We start from the raw sequence: 25,523 nt of genomic DNA, 5'->3' as shown, positions 1-25,523 counted from the left end.
TATATTTGTACATCAAATTTTTTATTAAAAATTGTATTCATATAAATATGCAACTTATATCACCTTTTTTACCATTTCAATGTCTTCTCCACTCTATATTAGTGGAAAACAGGCCAGCTGGTCCCGGGAATGATAAAGAGCACTTGTTTGGGTGATACTCCTGTGTCAAATACCGTTATTTGGCCCAAAGTACTGGTTTTCCATTTTTCTCTACATTTAGTAATAAAATAAAATTCTTAGCTAAGAAGACTTGATCTCATTCAAATGTTTTATGGAATATGGCTGACATTTAAGAGTCACTGACTTATCTTGAATATTGGCTTTTTTATGAATTCAAATTGAGTACTATAAATAATCTTTTACTAAAAGCCTTTGCAAAGCAGAGTAAGATTCATAAAATTTCTTTTTTCTTTCTTTTTTTTTTTTTTTTGAGACGGAGTCTCGCTCTGTCACCCAGGCTGGAGTGCAGTGGTGCGATCTCGGCTCACTGCAAGCTCCGCCTCCCGGGTTCACGCCATTCTCCTGCCCCAGCCTCTCCGAGTAGCTGGGACTACAGGCGCCCGCCACCACGCCCGGCTAATTTTTTGTATTTTTAGTAGAGACGGGGTTTCACCGTGGTCTCGATCTCCTGACCTCGGGATCCGCCCGCCTCGGCCTCCCAAAGTGCTGGGATTACAAGCGTGAGCCACCGCGCCCGGCCTCATAAAATTTCTTTATAGTATAAAAGGAATATGTTAACCGTGCTTCCAGTAATCACTCTGACCACAGCATTCTCAATTTCCAGTACTCACCCTGAGTCACTCAGGGGAAATTGGTATTTGTAAACAGGCAGAATAAGGTGCTGCTGAGTGGAGGTGCACCACACTGCACATAATGCTTTCCACATGCACCTCTTAGGCTCTTAATTTAATTGGACTGTCATTTATATGGCTAGATACGTACTCAACCTAATCACACTTTTTTTTTTTTTTTTTTTTTTTTTTTGAGACAGAGTCTCGCTCTGTCGCCCAGGCTGGAGTGCAGTGGCGCGATCTCGGCTCACTGCAAGCTCCGCCACCCGGGTTCACGCCATTCTCCTGCGTCAGCCTCCCGAATAGCTGGGACTACAGACGCCCGCCACCACGCCCGGCTAATTTTTTTGTATTTTTAGTAGAGATGGGGTTTCACCGTGTTAGCCAAGATGGTCTCCATCTCCTGACCTCGTGATCCGCCCGCCTCGGCCTCCCAAAGTGCTAGGATTAAAGGCTTGAGCCACCGCGCCCGGCCTAATCATACTATTTTTTAGTAGCTAATGACATGTGTTACCCATTAGTCCTATACAACTATTTGACTGGCTGAAAAGTATTTTGTTAATTTACTTTAAATTGAGAGACTAGATTTGCGATCTTCAATCTTTCAGTGTTAAAGCAAATCAGAGAAGCACAATGCATGTAGAATACTCCTTCCCTTCCTTCCCTTTTCTTTTTTGTTTTTGTTGTTGTTGTTGAGACGGACTCCCGCACTGTCATCCGGGCTGGAGTGCAATGGCGCGATTCGGCTCACTGCAGCCTCTGCCTCCTGGGTTCAAGCGGTTCTCCTGCCTCAGCCTCCCGAGTAGCTGGGATTACAGGTGCCTGCCACCACGCCCAGCTAATTTTTTTATTTTTTGTAGAGACAGGGTTTCACTATGTTGGCCAGGCTGGTCTTGGACTCCTGACCTCGTGATCTGCCCGCCTCGGCCTCCCAAAGTGCTAGGATTACAGGCGTGATAGAATGCATTTTCCTGCCCACCATAATTCTTCTTTACATAGAATATATTCCATTCAAACTATTTAGCCAGGATTTTAGATTTCAAAAGGTCAAGAACTTAATAATTGAGTGAAGCCAAAATATTGTCTTTGCTTCTTGTTAGCAATCTAGCCATTTCAAAAAGCACAGCAATTATGCCAAGCCATTGAAAGCATGTAGTTAACTTTATCCCATTTCAAAAATTGTTTTTATGTTAATTTAAGAGGAACTATCTACATAACTTTACATGCATTCAAGAAATATTTATATTAGCTGGATGCAGTAGCTCACATCTGTAATCCCAGCACTTTGGGGGCCGAGGAGGTAGGATCATATGAGGTCAGGAGTTCGAGACCAGCCTGGCTGACATGGAAAAGCTCCGTATCTACTAAAACTACAAAATTTATCTGAGCATAATGATGCACGTCTTTAATCCCAGCTATTCAGGAGGCTGAGGCATGAGATTCTCTTGAACCTGAGAGGCAGAGGTTGCAGTGAGCCAAGATTGCACCACTGCACTCTAGCCTGAGCAACAGAGCAAGTCTCTGTCACAAATAAATTTTTTTTAAACTTAACTTGTCATAATTTGTTATTAATATACAAAGACAACAAACTTTTAAAACACTACATTTACTAAGATTCTGGCAATAAGACACAGCATACCAGGCTTGCCACTCAACTTGTTATTGTAAGTCTCAGCTTCAATATGAAGCCGTTTTTGTTTTTTTTTTAAATCAAAACCCTGCTTTTTACATGCTAAGTATCTCGGCAAGTAGGCCATTAAACATAGTAATGAAATTAAGACAGCAAGAGTGAGGAGTTAACAAAAGCTAAACATTGCAGCCTAAACAAAATTCCTACAAAAAAATAAACTATCACTGGTTACATAAAATTTTCCTGACTGGTTAAAACTTAGTATAAAACATGCATTTTAGAATCTTTAGCTATCAAGTTCAAAAAGTACCAGTGTCTATTTAAAGTAATTCCTCTCCCAGGCCAACATGTACTCAAAATTAATTCAAATGACATAACACATTCTAATGCTAAAAAATATTCATTATTACTGAAGTGGAGGTAAATCCCTGAGCTTCTGGGGCTTTCTCATGCTGCAAATGACTGTTTCTCTGGTTCACTCGAAGCAGCATATGACAGCATCCAAGGATAACACTAAGCTCAGTAAAGGGCAAGACTGCTGGTAGCCAGCTCTGACCTCCCCGTGAAGCATGGCTACTGTGTCCATAATACAGGATGTATGAGGATCAAAGGCACACTATTCTGCTAGCTAAAGAGATAGCAAACCGCTCCCCCCAACCCTAAAAGCTCCTTCCCCAGGTAAATAAAAGTATATGAGGGGAAAAAATTAAAATACACTTATCTACAGAGTAAGGATTTTGAAATATTAATGTAATCCCTCCTTCAAAAATTTTAACTAGAGTCATCTGGTCATTTCTGATTACATCTTAAAGATGTATCCAGATTCAATTTCTGTTGGTTATCCTTAGACACTTCTAGTCAAAAGTATTAATTTTATTCCCAAATATCTTAACCACTAGTACGACTGCAGTGTATTATCTCCCAGAGTTATCAAGCACTGGAAGAGAAAAAAATAGATGTTCAAGCAGCAGGCAATATTTATGGCCCTTTCACACAGTGGCATCTGACTGGCTACTGAATAGTCCAGGAATAATTCTAAAAACAAGAAAATTCATGCATTTTAGTAAATATGTTGTAGTTTTCACAGTTGAAATTTCCTCAGACATTGCACTTTCTTTATAAGGGAAACCTGATTTTTCTTAATGTTATGGAGAGTCAGGACTTGAACTAGCAGCCTTCTTTTTCTTCTTCTTACTGTGTTTCTTATGCTTCTTTTTCTTGTTTTTTTTTTTTTTTTTTTTTTTTCTGTTGCTTTTTCTCGTTCTTCACTGCTTTTCTTCTTTTTTGCTCACACCTCCTCAATATACTCTGATTCTGACAAGGACTCAGATGATAAAGGTTTATCTTCAGAATACATCTTTCTTTTTTTGCTGAGTCCTTTAATATCCTTTTCTTTCTCAGTTCCATCTTTTGACTTCTTTTTCTTTTTTAAACTATCCTTACTGTCTGATTCAGTTTCTGACATGGAGCTTTCAGAAGATTTATGTGCACGGTTCTTCTTTTTCTTTCTCCGTTTTCCTTGTTTCTTATCCTCATCTTCAGAATCAGAAGAACCTACCAGATTTCTTCTTTTCTTTTTTCTTTCTTTGTTTGGATGAGCTCTCACTTTCACTTAACAATTTCTCCCTGTGTTTTTCCAGTTCTTTCTTCCAGTTCAGGTAGGCCTTGGTTGATTCAGATAATCCTGTATTGTTGGCCCTGACGACTGGACTGGACCCCTTGATCTCGCCATTGCTATTGGGTTCATATAGGCCACCCGATTGTCCCGCTTCCCCATGGTGCTGGATTGAGCGCACAGTGGCACGCCGAGGGAAACCGGGCCGGAGAGACGGCGGAAGAGGGTCCGCCGCAGGTCCTCTTGCCGCCTCCCCACTCCCACTCCCAGTAAATTTTCATATTAAGGTATTTAATGTTCAATATTATATGACAGTATAGTGGAATCCTCAAAAGTGAGCAGAAGTTTATTATTAATAAATTTATTAGGCCGGGTGCGGTAGCTCACATCTGTAATCCCAGCACTTCGGGAGGCCAAAGCGGGTGGATCATGAGGTCAGTTCAAGACCAGCCTGGCCAACATGGTGAAACCCTGTCTCTACTAAAAATACAAAATTAGCCAGGTGTGGTGGCGCATCTGTAATCCCAGCTACTCAGGAGACTGAGGCAGAAGAATCGCCTGAGCCTGGGAGGTGGAGGCTGCATTGAGGTGAGATTGCACCACTGCACTCCAGCCTGGGCAACAGTGAGGCTCTGTCTCAAAATACATAAAATAAATCAATCAATAAAATTATCTTTTTCAAAGTTTTTCAATTGTTAAAGAATCAGGTATGCTTTTCACGGTAAGTTCAATTTTAGGAGGGTACCCACTGGTCTCCATGGTATTTCTGTAATGGATAGTGTAAAACTGGGTCACCAGAATTATGCAGACATGCTCATTTAATCAGAATGAGTTCAGCCTTCGTGGTGGAGTATTGGTATCTCAGGAGCTGATCATTCACTACAACGTAGTAAATATTGCTCCATAATCCCAGTGAATTCTTTCAACCACGTTTCCTTTTTTCTCTCATTGATGTGGTCATGTTGTGGTCTCCTCTGTTTATCTTAAGCTATCCCAGATGAGAGGTGATTATTTATTGCATGAATGAGACCCCCTTTTTTTCCTCTTCCTTGGGATCCTCCTGCCCTCCCTACTGGAAGCAACATGTGAGAGGCAGGAATTATGACAATATACAAATATATTTCCAGCCAGGGGACCACCATAAGATAGCTTGAAACATGACCCATCTAGAAGTCACTTACTTCCAGGCCAGCAGGGGTGTTTTTCTATGATGTGTCTTTTTCTCTTAAAAGCATCTCTAATTAAGTTTAGCCCAATCAGGATAATCTCCCTTTTGATAAACACAAAGTCAACACATTAATAACCTAATTTCACGAGTAATTAATTTCCTAACACAGTAAATCACTTTTTTTTTTTGAGATGGAGTCTCGCTCTGTGGTCCAGGCTGGAGTGCAGTGGCATGATCTCGGCTCACTGCAACCTTCACCTCACAGATTCAAGTGATTCTCCTGTCTGAGCCTCCAGAGTAGCTGGGATTGCAGGCGCCCTCCACCATGCTTGGCTAATTTTGTATTTTCAGTAGAGATGGGGTTTCACCATGTTGGCCAGGCTGGTCTCGAACTCCTGACCTCAGGTGATCCACCTGTCTCTGCCTCCCAAAGTGTTGGGATTATAGGCGTGAGCCACCACGCCCGGCCAGTCACACACTTTTTTACACTAAAAAGGTAACACCACAGGTGTGCAACAGCTGGGAATCCTGCGGATCGTCTTAGAATTTTGCCTATCCACCTGAATAGACTTTTCTTTTTTTTGAGATGGAGTTTCACTCTTGTCACCCAGGCTGGAGTGCAATAGTGTGATCTTGGCTCACTGCAACCTCCACCTCTCGGGTTCAAGCAATTCTCCTGCATCAGCCTCCTGAGTAGCTGGGATTACAGGCACCCACCACCACGCACGGCTAATTTTTGCATTTTTAGTAGAGACAAGGTTTTGCCACGTTGGCCAGGCTGGTCTCGAACTCCTGACCTCAGGTGATCCACCCACCTCGGCCTCCCAAACTGCTGGGATTACAGGTGTGAGCCACCGTGCCCAGGCCTGAATAGACTTTCAAATTCTTTCAGTTGCTTATCTAAGTAAACAAAGATATCTACAAATAATAATTAACTACATTCCAATTTAATTCATTACAAATCTCCTTTTTCTGGCTTAATTTCTTCATGTACCATTTTATAGATTCACACATGCATATATAACAATGAAATTGTGTCCAATTATTCCATTTTTATTAATTTGTATTATAAATGAGTATTAAAATAATTATTTCTTTTCTGTTTGAAGGGTTTGTTTGTTGTTCTTTTTTTTTTGAGACAGAGTCTCACCCTGTTGCCCAGGCTGGAGTGCAGTGGGGGGATCTCGGCTCACTGCAACCTCCACCTCCCGAGTTCAAGCGATTCTCCTGCCTCAGCCTCCTGGGTAGCTGGGATTACAGGTGCGTGCCACCACGCCCGCCTAATTTTTGGGGTTTTAGTAGAGACAGGGTTACAACATGTTGGCCAGGCTAGTCTCAACCTCCTGATCTCAGGTGATCCACCCACCTCAGCCTCCGAAAGTGCTGGGATTACAGGCGTGAGCCACTGCGCCCAGCAACACAGAACTATTTTTATAACACACAAGTTTTTCAACCAATAAATATATATTTAAATTATTTCCTAAAATGTGGTATACAAAATGGAGTACTATTCAGCCTTAGAAAGGCGTAAATCCCGTCGTTTGAAATATACATTTGAAGATATTATGCTAGATGGAATAAGCCTGACACAGAAAGACAAATACTGCATAATCTCATTTATATGTAGAATCTAATAAAGTTTAACTCAAAAAAAAATAGAAAGTGAAATAATAGTTACCAGAGGCTCGATGTGGTGGTAAGAAATTAGAATTTTTGATTGAAGGGTACAAAGTTTCAAATAGACAAGGTAAGTAGTTTTTGAGATCTATTTCACAGCAGCATGACTATGGTAAACCACAATGTAATTGTATTTTAAAGTGACTAAGAGTAAATTTCAAATGTCTTACCACAAAGAATGACAGGTAAGCGAGTTGATATATGTTATTTAACTCAATTCAATCATTCCATATTACATACATATATTCAAACGTCACATTTTACCCCATAAATTCATTCAACTTTGATTTGCCAATCAAAAATACTATTCATACTTTAAAGAGAAACTTTAAGAAATTTGACGAGAAAGTCTTCATTTTAAAATCTTAGAAAACATACATATATTTTGCATATATATATATATATATATATTTCAAATGGCTTGCTCCTTTAATGATGTTAAGTAAACTTTTTTCTTTTGTTTGAGATGGAGTCTCACTGTCACTCAGGCTGGAGTTCAGTGGCATGGTCTCTCACTGCAACCTCCGCCTCCCAGGTTCAAGTGATTCTCCTGCCTCAGCCTCCCAAGTAGCTGCGATTACAGGTGCCTGTCATCATGCCCGGTTAATTTTTGTAATTTTAGTAGAGACTGGGTTTCACCATGTTGGCCAGGCTGTTCTTGAGTTCCTGACCTCAGGTGATCCACCCGCATCGGCCTCCCAAAGTGCTGGGATTACAGGCGTGAGCCACTGTGCCCGGCGTAAGTAAACTTTTAATATAATGAATAGTCTAAACCCAACACTCAGGAATAAAATGTTTATTTTTAATGTTCAAAATACAATACTATAAAAGACTCTAAAGCAACTGCTTAGAGTACCATTATTTCTACATTTGTAATTATTCCTTCACTTGTTAAAGTTATTTGAATATATATTTTAAACTACATTTCAACGTATTAAATCAAATGAACATATGTACTTGGCAATAAAAAATTTATTAAACAGGTAGATAAGAAAACAACTTGCCTTCTTTTCTAATTTTAAAACTGACAAACACTCGGCATTTAGGTGCTTATTTGTCTAGTGTTACTGGAGTGCTAAAGAGAAGTACTCAGTGAGAAATCTTTCCATATTTATATCCATGCTGGGTGTGAATACATGGGAATCTTCCAAGGGTAGTATTATAAACCTTCAACTACTATTATATATAGCCCCAGACTGACTGATTAGAATAAACATGGGTTACAAACCACTGATGTGGCCACCTTGTTTTTAGGCTTGACATTGATCATGATGTAACAGAATCAACAAATGACAGCTATATGCTGGGTGCTCTTCGGGCACCTTTATTTGCATTAATTGCTTTAATTTTACCAAAACCCTAAAGTTAGGGATGCAATCAGCAACCAGCTGATACCGAGTTTCAATCTAACCATTATGCCCAACACCCTGTCACCCAATGCTTGTTTGAAATCCTGACCTAACATTTTGGCTTTAAATTTTTTAACTTAGTAAAAATAAAGATACATTTACAAACCACTTCTTTTTATCCATAGATAGTATGTAGAACTTAATTTTTGGTTTAAAGTATTCATTACAAAGTCTGAGACAAAAACTTCAGTAAGTGAATTATAACATTATTCCTTTTATGACCATTAATTTTACTTTTGAAATAATGAGTGTTTATATTTAAAGTTAAAATGAGCCTATTATTATATAGAAAATTTGTTGTCTGCATGAACCTTGTCATCCATTGAGTGGTCTACAGTTGCTTTCAGAAACACTAATAATACTGTTTCTGATTGAATAATTAAAGAATGTTATGCTTTTTCAGTGACTAAAATAAAATGGATTGAAATTACTGATCAGTAACTTAAAATGTGGTTTAAATGTTATTTAATAAATACATGTGAAGTTTCTCTTAAACTCATTTTAACAAATGACTTCTACTGTTTTTCACTTCCATTAGAAAAAAGTATTAAAATTTCTGTTATTACAAGCCTATAAATTTTATTCAGATCTAAACATAGCGCTAATCTTAAAAGATCTGTATGCTTAGGATTATAAAAAGCCTATTCTCCATTCACACATACAAGATAAATAACTGTTTTCAGTAAACCCAATGGGGCCACTGTCACTCACAATTATAAGCTATTAAAATATTAATACTATCACCTAGATGACACTTTTAGGTATCTGCATGTTCAAGTTGTTTAACTTATAATTCAAAAATAAATTTTTATAAACTATAAAATATAAAGAATTTTTTTTTAGTTCTTAAATATTGTCATTATTTCTAGTTGACTTAACATTAAATTTTAGAGGCTGTGGCTTTAGAAACAAGAAATGTCATGGTTGACTCCGCTTTACTTCCTGCCTTATTTCACACAAACACAGCAGCACAAAAAAGGCCAGAAATGCTACAACTTGACTGGAAATACACCAGTACCTTTCTAGGGAGAATATATGTGGGAGCATATTTACCTGAAATTAATGACATCTTTTGTTGAAGTACAGGCTTCTATATGGCAATTAATAAAGACAAAAATTTTACAGGGCAAAAGAGTAAGAGATATACTCTAAAATTACCTTCTAACCCGTTATTTCTTTTTTCACTAGCATGGTTGTGATGGAATGAGCATTTGCAGCAGCTTTTTTTTTTTTGAGACAGAATCTTGCTCTGTCTCCCAGGCTGGAGTGCAACAGCATGATCTCAGCTCACTGCAACCTCTGCCTCCCGGGTTCAAGTGATTCTTCTGCCTCAGCCTCCTGAGTAGCTGGATTACAGGCACGTGCCACCACACTCTGCTAATTTTTGTATTTTTAGTAGAGATGAGGTTTCACCATGTTGGTCAGGCTGGTCTCAAACTCCTGACCTCGTATCTGCCCACCTCGGCCTCCCAGAGTGCTGGGATTACAGGTGTGAGCCACGGTGCCCCGCCCGCAGCACGGTCTTAAATAACCTACACTCTCTGCTTCATCATTTTTGGGATATGGCCATAAGACGTTTATGATTTTATTAGAAAAAAATGTTTTTTCTAATTCAGAAATTTAGCAAAATTTCACAGGTGGATCATGAGGTCAGGAGTTTGAGACCAGCCTGACCAACATGGTGAAACCCAGTCTCTACTAAAAATACAAAAATTAGCCGGATGTGGTGGCACATGCCTGTAGTCCCAGCACTTAGGAGGCTGAGGCAGAGGTTGCAGTGAGCTGAGATTGTGCCACTGCACTCCAGCCTGAGCAGCAGAGAGACTCCATCTAAAAAAAAAAAAAAAAAAAAAAAAAATTGAATCTACAATAACTGTAGTAATTATACTTTGAAATAAATTTAACCAAAAAGTGGAAAAACCTGTGCATCCTAAGCAATATTGAAGTACAAAATTAAATAATACACAAATGGAAAAATATTACCTACAAATGAATTGGCATTATTATTGTTAAATATCTGTATTACACAAAATAATCTACAGACACAATGTAACCTCTATGAAAATACCAGTGACACACTGGTATAAATTTTAAAACATACATCTAAAATTTATATTGTACCACAGAAGACGCAAAGTAGCCAAAGCAATAAAGAAAAAAAAAAGTGTGCTTTGGGAGGCCAAGGCGGGTGGATCAGGAGGTCAGGAGATTGAGACCATCCTGGACTAACACGGTGAAACCCCGTCTCTACTAAAAATACAAAAATTTATCTGGGCGTGGTGTTGGGCGCCTGTAGTCCCAGCTACTCGGGAGGCTGAGGCAGGAGAATGGTGTGAACCCGGGAGGCGGAGCTCGCAGTGAGCCGAGATCGTGCCACTGCACTCCAGCCTGGGAGAAGGTGCGAGACTTCGTCTTAAAACAAAAAACAAAACAAAACCAAAAAGGGTGAAGATATCACCCCACCTGACTTTGAAATATACTAAAAAAGCTATATTAGCTAAAACAGTATGGTAATTGAAGAAAAACAGACACATACTCAAACGGAGCAGGAACCAAAAAAAAAGACCAGAAATGGCTGAAGTTACAACTAACCCCAGCAGAAATATTTATGGCATATTATGGAGCATCCGTTACGCAGCAAGTACTGTCACGTTTCTTTTTTCTTTTTTTTTTTTGAGAAGAGTCTCGCTTTGTCACCCAGGCTGGAATGCAGTGGCTCGATCTCAGCTCACTGCAACCTCCGCCTCCTGGGATTAAGCGATTCTCCTGCCGCAGCCTCCTGAATAGCTGAGATTTCAGGCACATGTCACCACACACAGCTAATTTTTGTATTTTTAGTAGAGATGGGGTTGTGCCATGTTTGCCAGGCTGGTCTTGAACTCCTGGCCTCAGGTGATCTGCCCACCTTGGCCTCCCAAAGTGCAGGGATTACAAGCATGAGCCACTGTACCTGGCCTCACTGTCATGTTTCTTTGATACATTTATATATAAAAACATTCTCATGACTTATGAAGTTTCCCTAGTACTTACCTAAAAAAAAAAGACTCAATAAATAAGTAAATTCACTTATGTCATCCATAAAAAGTAAAAGGACAATAAAGAAAAGCAGGCTTATATAGGCATCTGCAACTAAAAGAACAAAATGGAATGTTCTAAATAAAATATAACAATACATTAATTATGGAATTACTTCTAAAAATTATGTGCACTACTGAATTTTATAAAAAACATTCTTATAATCACGACCAGCTCATGTAATGGATACTTCATAAACTGTAAAACAAAATTATAACAAGAAAATAATAGGTCTGGCATGAGTGCCAGGCAAAGAGTTTGTATGGAGAGATTCTGAACCATAAGCCATAAGGTTTTACAGTAATGAATTTAATACAAAGCTGAGAGCATAAATTTGCTTTCGGCATTTTTGAGGTTTTTATTATCTAGTAAATTAATCACCTTATTAAAATGATTTGTTCCTATATTGCTCTGTTCTTCTGAAAATAGGTATAAACTCATGCTCATACAAACACAGTTCATAATTTTCTTTCCTAAGGTTTATCTTTACAGTAATACATGTATATTTTTAACTTTATGTAAATCAAAATTAAAAGTCTTTGTGTTTGCAGGCAGAGAGGCCACATGTTCAAATAAAAATATATAAGAAATTTATTAAAATATGTATTCAAGACTCACAAATGTATGCATTTTATTCATACTTCTAAATAATATAATCATAGAAATTACTCTGTAGTCAATATCTATTTATTTATTCATTTTGAGAGAGTCTCGCTCTGCCACCCAGGCTGGAGTGGCATGATCTCAGCTCACCACAACCTCCACCTCCCAAGTTCAAGTGATTCTCCTGCCTCAGACTCCTGAGTAACTGGGATTACAGGCACTCACAACCATGCCTGGCTAACTTTTCTATTTATAGTACAGACAGGGTTTCAACATGTTGGCAACGCTGGTCTTGAACTCCTGACCTCAGGTGATCCACCTGCCTCGGCCTCCCAAAGTGCTAGGATTACAGGTATGAGCCATGGTGTCCGGCCATCAGTAACAGTTTAGTTGTACATTTTAAACAAACAAAAAGTGTAAAATTAAATTTTCTGTAATACAAAGGATAAATGCTAGAGGTGAGGCAGTCGGTAACAGTTTAGTTGTATATTTTAAACAAACAAAAAGTGTAAAATTAAATTTTCTGTAATACAAAGGATAAATGCTAGTAGAGGTGATAGATACCTAATTTACCATGAGGTGATTATTATGTACTGTATATATGTATCAAAATATGCCATATGTGTTTTAAATATATACACATACTATGTACCTGAAAATATTAAGTAAATTTAAATGAGAAAGAAAAAATAAAAACTTAACATACAGGAACAACATTCTTTAACTTCTTTGCAGTTTAAAGCCACTAGCAAAAAAGATTACTACAAATACTACTTTATTATGTTAACAAATAATATATTGTTACCATCTTTTACCTACACTCTTGAGTAAGGTGGAATGGGTTAAGGTTAGTGGCAAAATAATTCTTCATTGAATGCACAATAGCATTTAACATGTTAAAAATGTTAAATTAAAAAGTTAAGTCTACACATAATTTCAAAGTTTTTAAATGTACTGGATTGTATCACATAAAAGTACAATTAGTAAAATAATACACTATTAACTAAATTTTAACTAAAATTAAAAACATTTTTCTCTCATAATGTAGAGTATTAAACTGAACACCTACTTCATGCATTGCTCAATATTATAAGTTAACCACAAAGAGCATCCCTACTTAGATTTTCGTCATACATCTTACATTTTAATGTCTTTACTCTTTCATAGAAGAGATAATATATAACGTCCACCTAATAAAACAGAGTCTCTCATATATTTCATGCAGGAACAATTCATCACATACTTTCACATGTGAATACAACAGGAATAAAGAAACAGCATGAATTTGAGAGTTGAATTACATCATTATTCACGTATTTAAAGTCTATAAAATTTTTTCGAGAAAAAAGTATACTTTGGTGGGCACAGTGGCTCACGCCTGTAATCCCAGCACTTTGGGAGGCTGAGGCAGGTGGATCATCTGAGGTCAGGGGTTCAAGACAACCTGCCCAATGGCCAAGACCCCATCTCTACTAAAAATACAAAAATTAGCCAAGCGTGGTAGCTCATGCCTGTCATCCCAGCTACTTGGGAGGCTGAAGCAGGAGAATCACTTGAACTGGGAGGTGGAGCTGCACTCCAACCTGGGTGACAGAGAAAGACCTTGTATTAAAAAAAAAAAAGTAAAGCCTGGCCAACATGGTGAAACCTTGTCTCTACTAAAAATACTAAAAATTAGCAAGGCATGGTGGTGCGCGCCTGTAATCCCAGCTACTCAGGAGGCTGAGGCAGGAGAATCACCTGAACCTGGGAGGTGGAGGTTGCAGTGAGCTGAGATAGCACCACTGCACTCCATCCTGGATGGGGAACAAGACTCCATCTCAAAAAAAAAAAAAAAGTGTACTTTGAATGTAATAACTCTCCAAAATGTCTTATACACTTTTTAAAGTTATATACAAAATATTTATGTACAAACTTCAGTTTTGAATTATTTTCTAAACTCAGCACTCTGATTTAGTTTACTGTCTGAAGTGTCAGTTCCTTAGATATATCTACTCCAAACTGATATTTACAGACTTAATTTTCAAATAACTAATTTTTTATATTACTGCATCTGCAAAAATATATTTTAGTATGAACTGTCTGATGTTTCCTAGGCTGTAGTTTGTAAAAAAATGTTTTGCCAAATTTATTACCTTTGCAGAGATTTTCTTCAAGATAAATTATCTGATGTTGAAGAAAGCTTGAGCAACTACTTCAGGGTTTTCCTCTAGTACAAAATGTGTAAAATAAGATCTGTAAAAGTAATAGTACCACAACACTCTTCATATTAGTTTTTTTTGAGATGGAGTGCAGCTGGAGTGTCCAGGCTGGAGTGCGGTGGCACAAACTCAGCTCACTGCAACCTCTGCCTCCCAGGTTCAAGCGATTCTCCTGTCTTAACCTCTGAGTAGCTGGGATTAGTCATGCACCACCACGCCCACCTAATTTTTGTATTTTGGGTAGAGATGGAGTTTCACCATGTTGGCCAGGCTGGTCTTGAACTTCTGACCTCAAGTGAACCACCCGCCTTGGCCTCCAAAGTGCTGAAATTACAGGCGTGAGCCACCATGCCCAGCTCACACTCTTGATATTTTAATGCTTGTCTTCAAAATAAATACTCTTCTTCACTTTAAAGGCTTATATTTTCTGAAAAATCTATTGACAGTAATTTCATTTTTAATGCTTCTATTAAGTATGAACTCTCTGATATTGAATAAGATGTGAACAGATATTAATGGCTTCTTCACATTCTTTACATTTGCATAATTTTTCTTTCTTTTTTTTTTTTTTTTGAGACGGAGTCTGGCTCTGTCGCCCAGGCTGGAGTGCAGTCGCGCAATCTCGGCTCACTGCAAGCTCCACCACCCGGGTTCACGCCATTCTCCTGCCTCAGCCTCCCCAGTAGCTGGGACTACAGGCGCCCACCACCACGCCCGTCTAATTTTTTTTTGTATTTCTAGTAGCGACGGGGTTTCACTGTGTTAGCCAGGATGGTCTCGACCTCCTGACCTCATGATCTGCCTGCCTCAGCCTCCCAAAGTGCTGGGATTACAGATGTGAGCCATTGCGCCCGGCCAACATTTGCATAATTTTTCTCAAGTACACATCACTTCCTGTCCAATAAAGTGTCAGCACTGGCTAAAAGTTTTGCCACATTCTTCACACTTGTAGAGGTTTCCTCCAGTATATTTTACCTACCATCAAGTGTGACAGCCATTTAAAGGTGTTTAGAAATGTTGAGGTGTTGTCAACTGCATTGTTGTATCTTTCAGGTTTGTACAGTTTCTCTCCAGTAATTCTCTTCGTTGGCCAGGATGGTCTCAATCTCTTGATCTTGTCATCCACCCGCCTTGGCCTCCCAAAGTGCTGGGATTACAGGTGTGAGCCACCGCACCTGGTCCATTCTTATTTGTCAGATTTTTCTACAGCATGAATTTTCTTGTGTGTAGTAAGGTTTGAGCATTGGTTAAAAGCTTTGCCACATTCTTTACATTTGTAGGGTTTCTCTCCAGTATGAATTATCTTATGCGTAGTAAGTTGTGAGAACTGGTTAAAGGCTTTGCCACATTCTTCACATTTGTAGGGTTTCTCTCCAGTATGAATTCTCTTATGTGTGGTAAGGTGTGAGGATGTGTTAAAGGCTTTGCCACATTCTTCACATTTGTATGGTTTTTCTCCAGTATGAATTCTCTTATGTTGAGTAAGAGTTGAGGACACGTTAAAGGCTTTGCCACACTCTTCACATTTGTAGGGTTTCTCTCCAGTATGAATTCTCTTATGTTGAGTAAGGGTTGAGGACACATTAAAGGCTTTGCCACATTCTTCACATTTATAAGGTTTATCACCAGTATGAATTCTCTTATGTTTAGTAAGGTTCGAGGATTGGTTAAAAGCTCTGCCACAAAGTTCACATATGTAGGGCTTCTCTCCAGCATGAATTATCTTATGTCGAGTAAGGGTTGACGATTGGTTAAAAGCTTTGCCACATTCTTTACATTTGTAGGCATTCTCTCCAGTATGAATTATCTTATGTGTAGTAAGGTGTGAGGATATGTTAAAAGCTTTGCCACATTCTTCACGTTTGTAGGATTTCTCTCCAGTATGAATTATCTTATGTGTGTTAAGGTGTGAGGACTTGTTAAAGGCTATGCCACATTCTTCACATTTGTAGTGTTTCTGTCCTGTATGAATTCTCTTATGTTGAGAAAGGGTTGAGGACACATTAAAGGCCTTGTCACATTCTTCAAGTTTGTAGGAATTGACAGTAGTGTGAATTCTTTTATGTTGAGTTAGGTGTGAAAGAACACAAAATGATTTGCCACATTCTTTACATTTGAAAGGATTCTTTTCAGTCTTATGTCTATTTGAATTTGAAAATTTATGAAAGTCTTTCACATATTTATCACATTGAAATATTTTGCTCTGGGTAGTTGTCAAACACTGGTTAAATCCATTATAAATTCCTTTGTGCACCTTATACTCATTCACACTTTCATAGCCTTTTTTTAACTGTAAATTGTGATGTCCACATTTTTCATATTTTCTCAGTATTATTCTTTGGAAAGAAGCTTTTATGCTCTGCTCTGGCCAAAGGTCTTGGGCAAAATAACAACACATACCTGAAAGAAGTAAAAATAACAACTTACTCCACACACTAGACTCAGATACATATTCTTTACACATCTAACCTACAAAACTATACAAACTACAAACAAGATTGCATAAGAAGGCCAGGCATGGTAGCTAACGCCTATACTCTCAGCACGTTGAAAGGCTGAGATGGGCAGATCACCTGAAGTCAGGAGTTTGAGACGAGTCTGGCCAATTGGTGAAACCCATCTTTACTAAAAAATACAAAAAAATTAGCCAGGCATGATAGCATGCACCTGTAATCCCAGCTACTCAGGAGGCTGAGGCAGGAGAATCTCTTGAACCTGAGCGGCAGAAGTTGCAGTGAACTGATATCACACCTACGCACTCCACCCTGGACAACAGAGCAAGATTTTGACTCAAAAAAACTACCTAACAAAATACCAAAGGCCCTAATTTCCTTATAGACATATAAATGTAAGAAAAATACGCAGACCAAAATACATTTGTGAAAAATTTATAAGTGAGTTAAGTGTGTACAGTGCCCCAGGAGGTGAGCACAATGCAAAGAGCCACAAAGAATAAAGAGAAAAGTCTGTTATGTTTACCTAACACAGCTCATCCCTCTCCCCAAGATAATATAGTGCCTTTAGAAGTGAACAGCCAGCCAGGCAGGGTGGCTCACGCCTGTAATCCCAGCACTTTGGGGTGCCGAGGTGGGCCGATCACCTGAGGTCAGGAGTTTGGAACCACCCTGGCCAATATGGCGAAACCCTGTCTCTACTAAAAACACAAAAATTAGCCAGGGCATGGTGGTGGGTGCCTGTAGCCCCAGCTACTTGGGAGGCTAAGGCAGGAGAATCACTTGAACCCAGGAGGCAGATGCTGCAGTGAGCCGAGATCACACCACTGCACTCCAGCCTGGGCGACAGAGCAAGACTCCGTCTCAAACAAAAAACTAAAACAAACAAACCAACAAAAAAAAACAAAAAAACCCACCAAATCTGTTGACAATGCTATGAAAATGAAACTTATGTTGATTGTTGATGGAAAACAAGGATGCAGCCATTATTTTAAAATGTTATGTTTCACACATAATTAAAAGTAGAATTATAATTAAATACAGCAATCCCATTTATTAATCTATATCCAAAGTATACAACACAGGACCTAGAAGAGATATGTAAACATCTATGTTTATTGTACCAGCATTCACAAAAGCCAAAAGGCTGAAGTAAGTAACCCAGATGTCTTTTGATTCATAAACATATCAAAAAATGTAACATATACATACAATGGAATTTTATTCAGCCTTAAAAAAATCGTGGCCATGCATGGTGGCTCACATTTGTAATCCTAGCACTTTGGGAGGCAGAGGTGGGTGGATCACCTGAGGTCAGGAGTTTCAGACCAGCCCGAGCAACATGGTGAAACCCCATTTCTATAAAATACAAAAAAATTTAGACGGGCATGATGGTGGGTGCCTGTATTCCCCACTACTCAGGAGGCTGAGGTGGCAGAATTGCCTGAACCCGGGAGGCGGAGGTTCCAATGAGCCGAAATGGCACCACTGTACTCCAGCCTGGGCAACAAAGCAAGACTCCGTCTCAAAAAACAAAAACAAACAAAAACCACTTGTAAAATTCTAAGATAAACTTTGAGAATATTTTATCACCTAAAATAAGCCAGTAACAGAATGATGCATACTATATGATTCCACTTATATGAGATATGTTATAAAGAGTCACACTCGGCCGGGCGCGGTGGCTCATGCCTGTAATCTCAGCACTTTTGGGGGCCGAGGCAGGCGGATTACGAGGTCAGGAGATCAAGACCATCCTGGCTAACACGGTGAAACCCTGTCTCTACTAAAAAAATACAAAAAATTAGCCAGGCGTGGTGGCGGGCGCCTGTAGTCCCAGCTACTCGGGAGGCTGAGGCAGGAGAATGGTGTGAACCAGGGAGGCAGAGCTTGCAGTGAGCTGAGATGGCGCCACTGCACTCCAGCCTGGGTGACAGCGAGACTCTGTCTCAAAAAAATAAAAAAAACAGTCACACTCATAAAAACAGAAAGTGGAAGAGTGTTTGTCAAGGGCTGGGGAGAGGGGAAAATGGGCAGTTGTTACTTAATGGATATTGAGTTTTCATTTTACAAGATGTAAAATTTCTAGAAGTGTTTTGCATAACCAGGTGAATATACTCTGTCACCCAAGCTGAAATACAGTGGCAAGATTATGGCTCACTGTAGCCTCAAACTCCCAGTCTCAAGTAATCCTACACCTTCAATCCCCCAAGCTGCTGGGACCACGGGTGCACACCACCCCATGCCTGGTTATTTTTTTTAAAAATTTTCTAAAGAGAGGGTCTTTTTTTTTTTTTTTTAGATGGAGTCTCGTTCTGTCCCCCAGGCTGGAGTGCAGTGGCTGAATCTCAGCTCACTGCAAGCTCCACCTCCCGGGTTCATGCCATTCTCCTGTCTCAGCCTCCCGAGAAGCCGGGACTACAGACGCCTGCCACCATGCCAGTCTAATTTTTTGTATTTTTAGTAGAGACAGGGTTTCACCGTGTTAGCCACGATGGTCTTGATCTCCTGACCTCGTGATCTGCCCACCTTGGCCTCCCAAAGTGCTGGGATTACAGGCGTGAGCCACCGCGCCCGGCCCGACAGAGGGTCTTTATGTGTGGGCCAGGCTTGTCTCAAACTCTTGGGCTAAAGTGATTCTCTTGTCTTGGCCTCTCAAAATCCTGGAATTACAGATGTGAGCCACCACCATGCATAGTCCTAATATGTACACTTAAATAGATTTAAGATGGTAAATTTTATGTCATCTTTTTTACAACAATTTTGTAGAAGAAGAACTGAAAAGTAGAGAATTATAAATCTTTTCAAAAATTAACTTCAAAAAAAAATTAACTGCAAATCACAAAAGTGATCTGAAAGGAACACAAAGGAAATGTACATTCATTATTAAACAGAATGTGGAAATAAGATTATTTTCAAAACTACTCACTTATGTAAGACAAAACAACCACTGAAAATCAGCTAAGAAGAAATATATACAAGATAGGCCATAACCATAATTAGGGTCATATTTATAAATAAAAAACACACACATATATAATCTGATTGTGATAGACATATAGCTAATTTATTTCTTAATTAAGCCCTATGTTGACTTAAAGTATACAAACAGAATTACAAATTGTCTAAAATTATAATATGTAAGTAAAACCAAAAACACAATAGATTGATGTTAAGAAACCAACACTAAAAAAACACACATAAAGAATTGCAAAATAATAAGGGAAATGTTTACTCATAAACTCTGGTATATGCAACATTAATGGACCATTAAAAAAGAATTTGTCTATATAACTACAATATTTGACTGTAACTGTGTACTCATAGAAGGCAGGTATTCTGAATCACTGGCATTAACTACATAGCAGTTAAAATTTCAGAGAAAATGCAGTATAACCCTAAGTAGAAGATTCTAATGAGAAACTTTTAATAAATAAGCATTATAAAAACTAGAGGTAATTTTCATGTTTTAAATATATGTTATTCTCATACAAAATGAAACTGCTGTAATTCAAATTTAGAAGCAGGCCAGGAGTGGTGGCTCACGCCTGTAATCCCAGCACTTTGGGAGGCCGAGGCGGGCAGATGACTTGAGGTCAGGAGTTCGAGACCAGCTTGGCCAATATGATGAAACCCAATCTCTACTAAAAATATAAAAAACTAGCCAGGCGTGGTGGTGCACATCTATAATTCCAGCTACTTGGGAGGCTGAGGCAGAAGAATCACTTGAACCCAGGAGGTGGAGGTTGCAGTGAGCTGAGATCACGCCATTGCACTCCAGCCTGGGCAACAGAGTGAGACTCCATCTCAAAAAAAAAAAAAAAAATCAAATTTAGAAGCAAAGAATAGCTTTATATTGCTAAATTAAAAAGAAATAAATGTATTTTTGCAGAATATAATTAAAGCCTCTGATATATATAAAACAAATATTTGGGAATAAATTATGTTTTTATTTAGATATAGTCTGAAGAAAGTGGGTGCAAATCCTGTAATTCCTATTTGCCTGCAGCAAACAAATGTATAAGTAGCTATTTTAGTAAATATGGAGTGCCTACTAAGTATCTAATTCACTTCAGGCATAACATTTAAATTCTGACATATTGTCCTAAATGTGTGAATCTAAAATTACACACAAATTTGAAATAGAAAATAGAAAGAAAAATGAATAGAGAGAGTGACATTAGTTTGACGGAAAAATAAAAGGTGACCTATTTTCTTAACCCCTGACAGCAAGAAAATTTGTCAGCCATCCCTGACAAAAATGCCTTTATGAGAGAGCCAAGCATCATGTCTCACACCTGTAATGACAGCTACATGGTACATTGAGGTTGGAGAATTTCTTCAGGCCAAAATTTCAAGACCAGCTTGGGGTATGTAGCAACTCCTCACCTCCAAAATAAGTGCCTTTAAGAGAGCTTTAAAGGCCGGGCACGGTGGCTCATGCCTGTAATTCCAGCACTTTGGGAGGCTGAGACAGGTGGGTCACCTGAGGTCAGGAGTTCGAGACCAGCTTGGCCAACATGGTGAAACACTCTCTCTACTAAAAATACAAAAATTAGCCAGGCGTGATGGCGCATGCCTGTAATCCCAGCTACTCGGGAGGCTGAGACAGCAGAATTGATCGAACCCGGCCGGGAGGCAGAGGTTGCAGTGAGCCAAGATCGGGCCACTGCACTCCAGCCTGGGTGACAGAGATGAGACTTCGTCTCAAAAAAAAAAAAAAAAAAAAAAAGGCCAGGCGCAGTGGCTTATGCCTGTAATCTCAGCACTTTGGGAGGCTGAGGCGGATATCGATCATCTGAGGTCAGGAGTTCGAGACCAGCCTGGCCAACATGGCAAAACCCCGTCTCTACTAAAAATACAAAAATTATCCAGGCATGGCCAGGCGCGATGGCTCATGCCTGTAATCCCAGCACTTTGGGAGGCTAAGGTGGGCGGATCACCTGAGGTCAGGAGTTTGAGACGAGCCTGGCCAACATTGTGAAACCCCATCTCTACTAAAAATACAAAAATTAGCCAGGTGTGGTGGCATGTGCGTGTAGTACCAGCTGCTTGGGAGGCTGAGGCAGGAGAATCGCTTGAACCTGGGAGGAGGACGTTGCAGTGAGCTGAGATTGAGCCATTGCACTTCAGCCTGGGCAACAGAGCAAAACTCCACGCCCCACTTCCAAAAAAAAAAATTATCCGGGCATGGTGGCACATGCTTATAATCCCAGCTACTGGGGGCTGAGGCAGGAGGATCACCTGAACCTGGGAGGCAGAGGTTACAGTGAGTTGAGATGGTGCCACTGCACTCCAGCCTGAGCAACAGAGTGAGACTCCATCTCAGAAGAAAAAAAAAAAAAATGACAGATTGAGAGAGAGAGCTTTGAGATCCAGGCAGGGAGTTGTGAAACTCTGATAATGCCCAAGACTGAGGAGCATCCTTTTCAGAAGGCAGGCATTCATTCAGGTGGTAAACTACAGGACCTCTGTTCTTGGCTACAGACTGAAAAATAGCCCACCCAACTTGGTTCCATTCAGAATACTGAACTTACCCTGTAACCATCTCAAACTCCTCCCAGTCACAGTCTGGGAGAGGTCCTGCCCTTCCAGAGGCCTGGAGGAAGACACCTATTTATAGCCATGCAGGCAGGTTTGCAAGACCTTAGCCTTTACTGTGGTCCCTGAAGTAGTTCCACGACTCAGTTCAAGGCCAGTTCTGCCTACATAGAAACCTACACAGTGACCTGGCAAAATCCTCTTTGATATTCAGTGAAAGCCATACTCATTCACATCCTGATGTAAGGCTCACCATATGCAGACCTGACTACAGAAACCTGCCTAGTGTCTGCCCTACAGATCAAAGTCCTGAAGGATATTCAGCCTGTCCAAAAATAAAATGCAAATTACAACTACACAATCCCCTTGTAACAAGCCAACTAAAGGTAAACCCTTGTGCAGACAAAGCAGCCTTGTGAGCAACCTACAGCCCCTCTTCATTACAAACCCATAGGGCATCCCATTATCCTGGGGGCCCAACAAAAGATCTTTACCTCCTGAAACCAGTTTATAAAAACTTGAAGAGGTGTTTGTTTCTTGAAATTCACAGACATCAGTGCAAAACTATATTGTGCCCAGTGTCAATGCTTCTATTTTAAAATAGCACTGGAAGTATGTAGCAGAATAATTAGTCAAAACAATTTTTAAAAAGCCATTAAAATTGAAGACAAATAGGTAAAAAGTTGCTGTTTGTAGATCATATAATCTCATATATAAAAAATCATACCCAGTACATTTAAACATGTCTAAACTAATATACTCAGTAAATTAGCAAAATATAAAATTAACATACATTTATAAGATATGGTTCCATAAACTTAAACTATCTGATAAAATAAAGGAGGAAAACAATCTTATTGACAATAGCATTAAAATAATAAATTTCTTAGAACAAATTTAACCAAGGATCTAAAAAGCCTTTTCAATGGAGGAAATTAGAAAAGACACAAATCTTAAAATATTTTGTGTGTATGGATTGAAAGAATAAATATTGTTAAAGTGCCATATCCAAAGTGATCTACAGATTTAATAAAATCCCTATCAAAATTCCAGTGGTATTTGTTTTCATAGTAATGAAAAACACAATCATAAAATTTACTTGAAACTTCAATAAACTCTGAATAATGAAAGCAATCTTGAGGAAAAAGAACAAAGCAGGAGGACAACATACTTTATAATTTCAAACTATATTTCAAGACTATAGTAATAAAAACAGGAAGGAATGTGCAGAAAAAATGAACAAAAAAATGAAACAGAAACCACTACTCACATATTTCAGACATGATGTAGAAAGAAAACTTAACAGTTTAACATAGAGTTTCTTAAAATTTCACAGATGTTTATGTGTCCACCAAAACATTAAAAAAGCAGATTTTGTAGTCTTGTATATGCTAAAAAGGGGACTTTGGTTCTCACTGAAAACTTGAAGAAAGATAACTGAAAGGAAAGTATATTCCTTAGAAAAGTTAGAAGAATAAGACAAAAGATACCCCTATGTAAGAGAAAAAATAAAATAAAAAATAAACCTCAGGCTTTCCAGAAACTATTTTCCTTGGAGCACAACTCCCAAATTGTATTTCTTATTTTTATTCGTTTATTTATTTATTTGAGACGGAGTTTTGCTCTTGTTGCCCAGGCTGGAGTGCAATGGTGCGATCTCAGCTCACCACAACCTCTGCCTCCCGGGGTCAAGCGATTCTCCTGCCTCAGCCTACCAAGTAGTTGGGACTACACGCATGCACCACCACACCCAGCTAATTTTGTATTTTTAGTAAAGACGGGGTTTCTCCATGTTGGTCAGGCTGGTCTCGAACACCCGACCTTAGGTAATCCGCCCGCCTTGGCCTCTCCAAGTGCTGGGATTACAGGCATGAGCCACCACACCCGGCCCCAAATCATATTTCAAAAACTGACTTTCTCCTTGATGTTTGGACCTCTCATCTGTGTCATCTGTCATATTCACTCTCACCTACCTGGGGGTTTGGCCACCATCTCATGTCTCTCCATATTCCAGGGCTCTTTGCCTTGCTCTAGACAGGTGATCAGGTCTGGCTTAGAGATAGCAATACCTGTTTTATTAAAAATAAATAACATGAATGTTGCTCATATTCTTCAAATAATGTGCTCAGTAAAAAGGGTGTAATTAATAGAATAGTAAATTAATTACAAAATACTAATTTAAAACAAATTTCTAAATATTTAGACACTATTTTAAATTTGTAGCTTCTTAATTTTACTACTTAGTACTACTGAATCAAAAACTGGAGAAGAAAATTAGATTTTAAGGTATAGAAAACAATATTTTATGCCACTGAATTTCTGGAATTACCACTAATTTAGAGTGAAGGATACAGATCAGCTCAGGAATATAAAAAGTCCAGATCAAGATGAAACATCTTGGATTTTTTTTTTTCTACACTGACAAATCCCCAAGATTTTCTTTCTCTTTTTTTTTTTTATTTTTTATTTTTATTTTTTGACATGGAGTCTCACTCTGCCACCCAGGCTGGAGTGCAGTGGTGCGATCTCGGCTCACTGCAACCTCCACCTCCCGGGTTCAAGTGATTCTCCTGCCTCAGCCTCCCAAGTAGCTGGGACTACAGGCATGCACCACCACACCCGGCTAACTTTTGTATTTTTTTTAAGTAGAGATGGGGTTTCACCATGTTGGCCAGGCTAGTCTTGAACTCCTGACCTCAGGTGATCCACCTGCCTTGGCCTCCCAAAGTGCTAGGATTACAGGCATGAGCCACCGCACTTGGCCTCCAAGATTTTCTTAGAAACAGAGATCTGATACTCATTTATGCAAAGATCAATTACCAAAAAACATTCTACAAAAAAACAAATGAAATATTTAGGGTAGATTAGGAATTGTGTATTGAAGTTATTCTTGAAGTTATTCTCACCCAGGAAGACCAGGTTTCTGTAGTTCTCTAACATCACGTTCCTATATAAATTCTGCTGTGCAGTGTCCAGGCATTGCCACTCCTCCACAGAGAATTCTATGGCCACATCCATAAATGTCAATGGTCCCTGAAAAGTACACAGTCACATATTTACCAAGTGGCCATGGGCAAAATTTTTAATTTGATTCAAGGTGAAATGAAAGACTAAAGAGTACTGGTTCTGACTTATAAAAGTGAATGAAATTATACAAATGAAGTAATTTTAAAGACAGAAATATTCTCTGATGTATTCTCTAACTCTGAGAAAAGACTAGAGTAAGATCCACAACATCAATTTATATATGATACTTTTCTGGATAATAAAATATAAAATTAAGGGCATGAACACAAGCATGTACATTCTGGAGTGCTATATTCACACTATACAGAATGAGTTCTGTTGAGATGAATGACA

The 25,523-nt window shown here is 39.0% G+C and overlaps 1 protein-coding gene and 1 pseudogene across 2 annotated transcripts in view; both read right to left on the bottom strand.

Moving 5' to 3' along the window:
• Positions 1 to 2,867: 2,867 nt before the first annotated feature.
• On the bottom strand, positions 2,868 to 4,198 carry LOC105740302 (annotated as a pseudogene). Its single transcript, XR_004031979.1, has one exon. The product of XR_004031979.1 is annotated as a protein FAM133B pseudogene (transcript).
• Positions 4,199 to 15,180: 10,982 nt separating this feature from the next.
• The window catches only part of LOC100589703 (zinc finger protein 724), a 29,204-nt gene continuing 18,861 nt past the window's right edge, over positions 15,181 to 25,523 (bottom strand). Inside the window, exons 2-4 of the mRNA XM_030820300.1 lie at positions 25,070 to 25,196; positions 24,137 to 24,232; positions 15,181 to 16,569 (exon numbers count right to left, since the gene is read on the bottom strand). Of these exons, the coding sequence (XP_030676160.1) occupies positions 15,356 to 16,569; positions 24,137 to 24,232; positions 25,070 to 25,196 (1,437 nt within the window). The 3' untranslated portion in view covers positions 15,181 to 15,355. The remainder of the gene's footprint in view (positions 16,570 to 24,136; positions 24,233 to 25,069; positions 25,197 to 25,523) is intronic.

The sequence above is a fragment of the Nomascus leucogenys genome, chromosome 10, assembly GCF_006542625.1.
Source record: "Nomascus leucogenys isolate Asia chromosome 10, Asia_NLE_v1, whole genome shotgun sequence".
Taxonomy (NCBI): Eukaryota; Metazoa; Chordata; class Mammalia; order Primates; family Hylobatidae; genus Nomascus; species Nomascus leucogenys.
The sequence above is the reverse complement of the archived record's forward strand: the minus strand, read 5'-3'. Positions and strand labels throughout refer to the sequence as shown.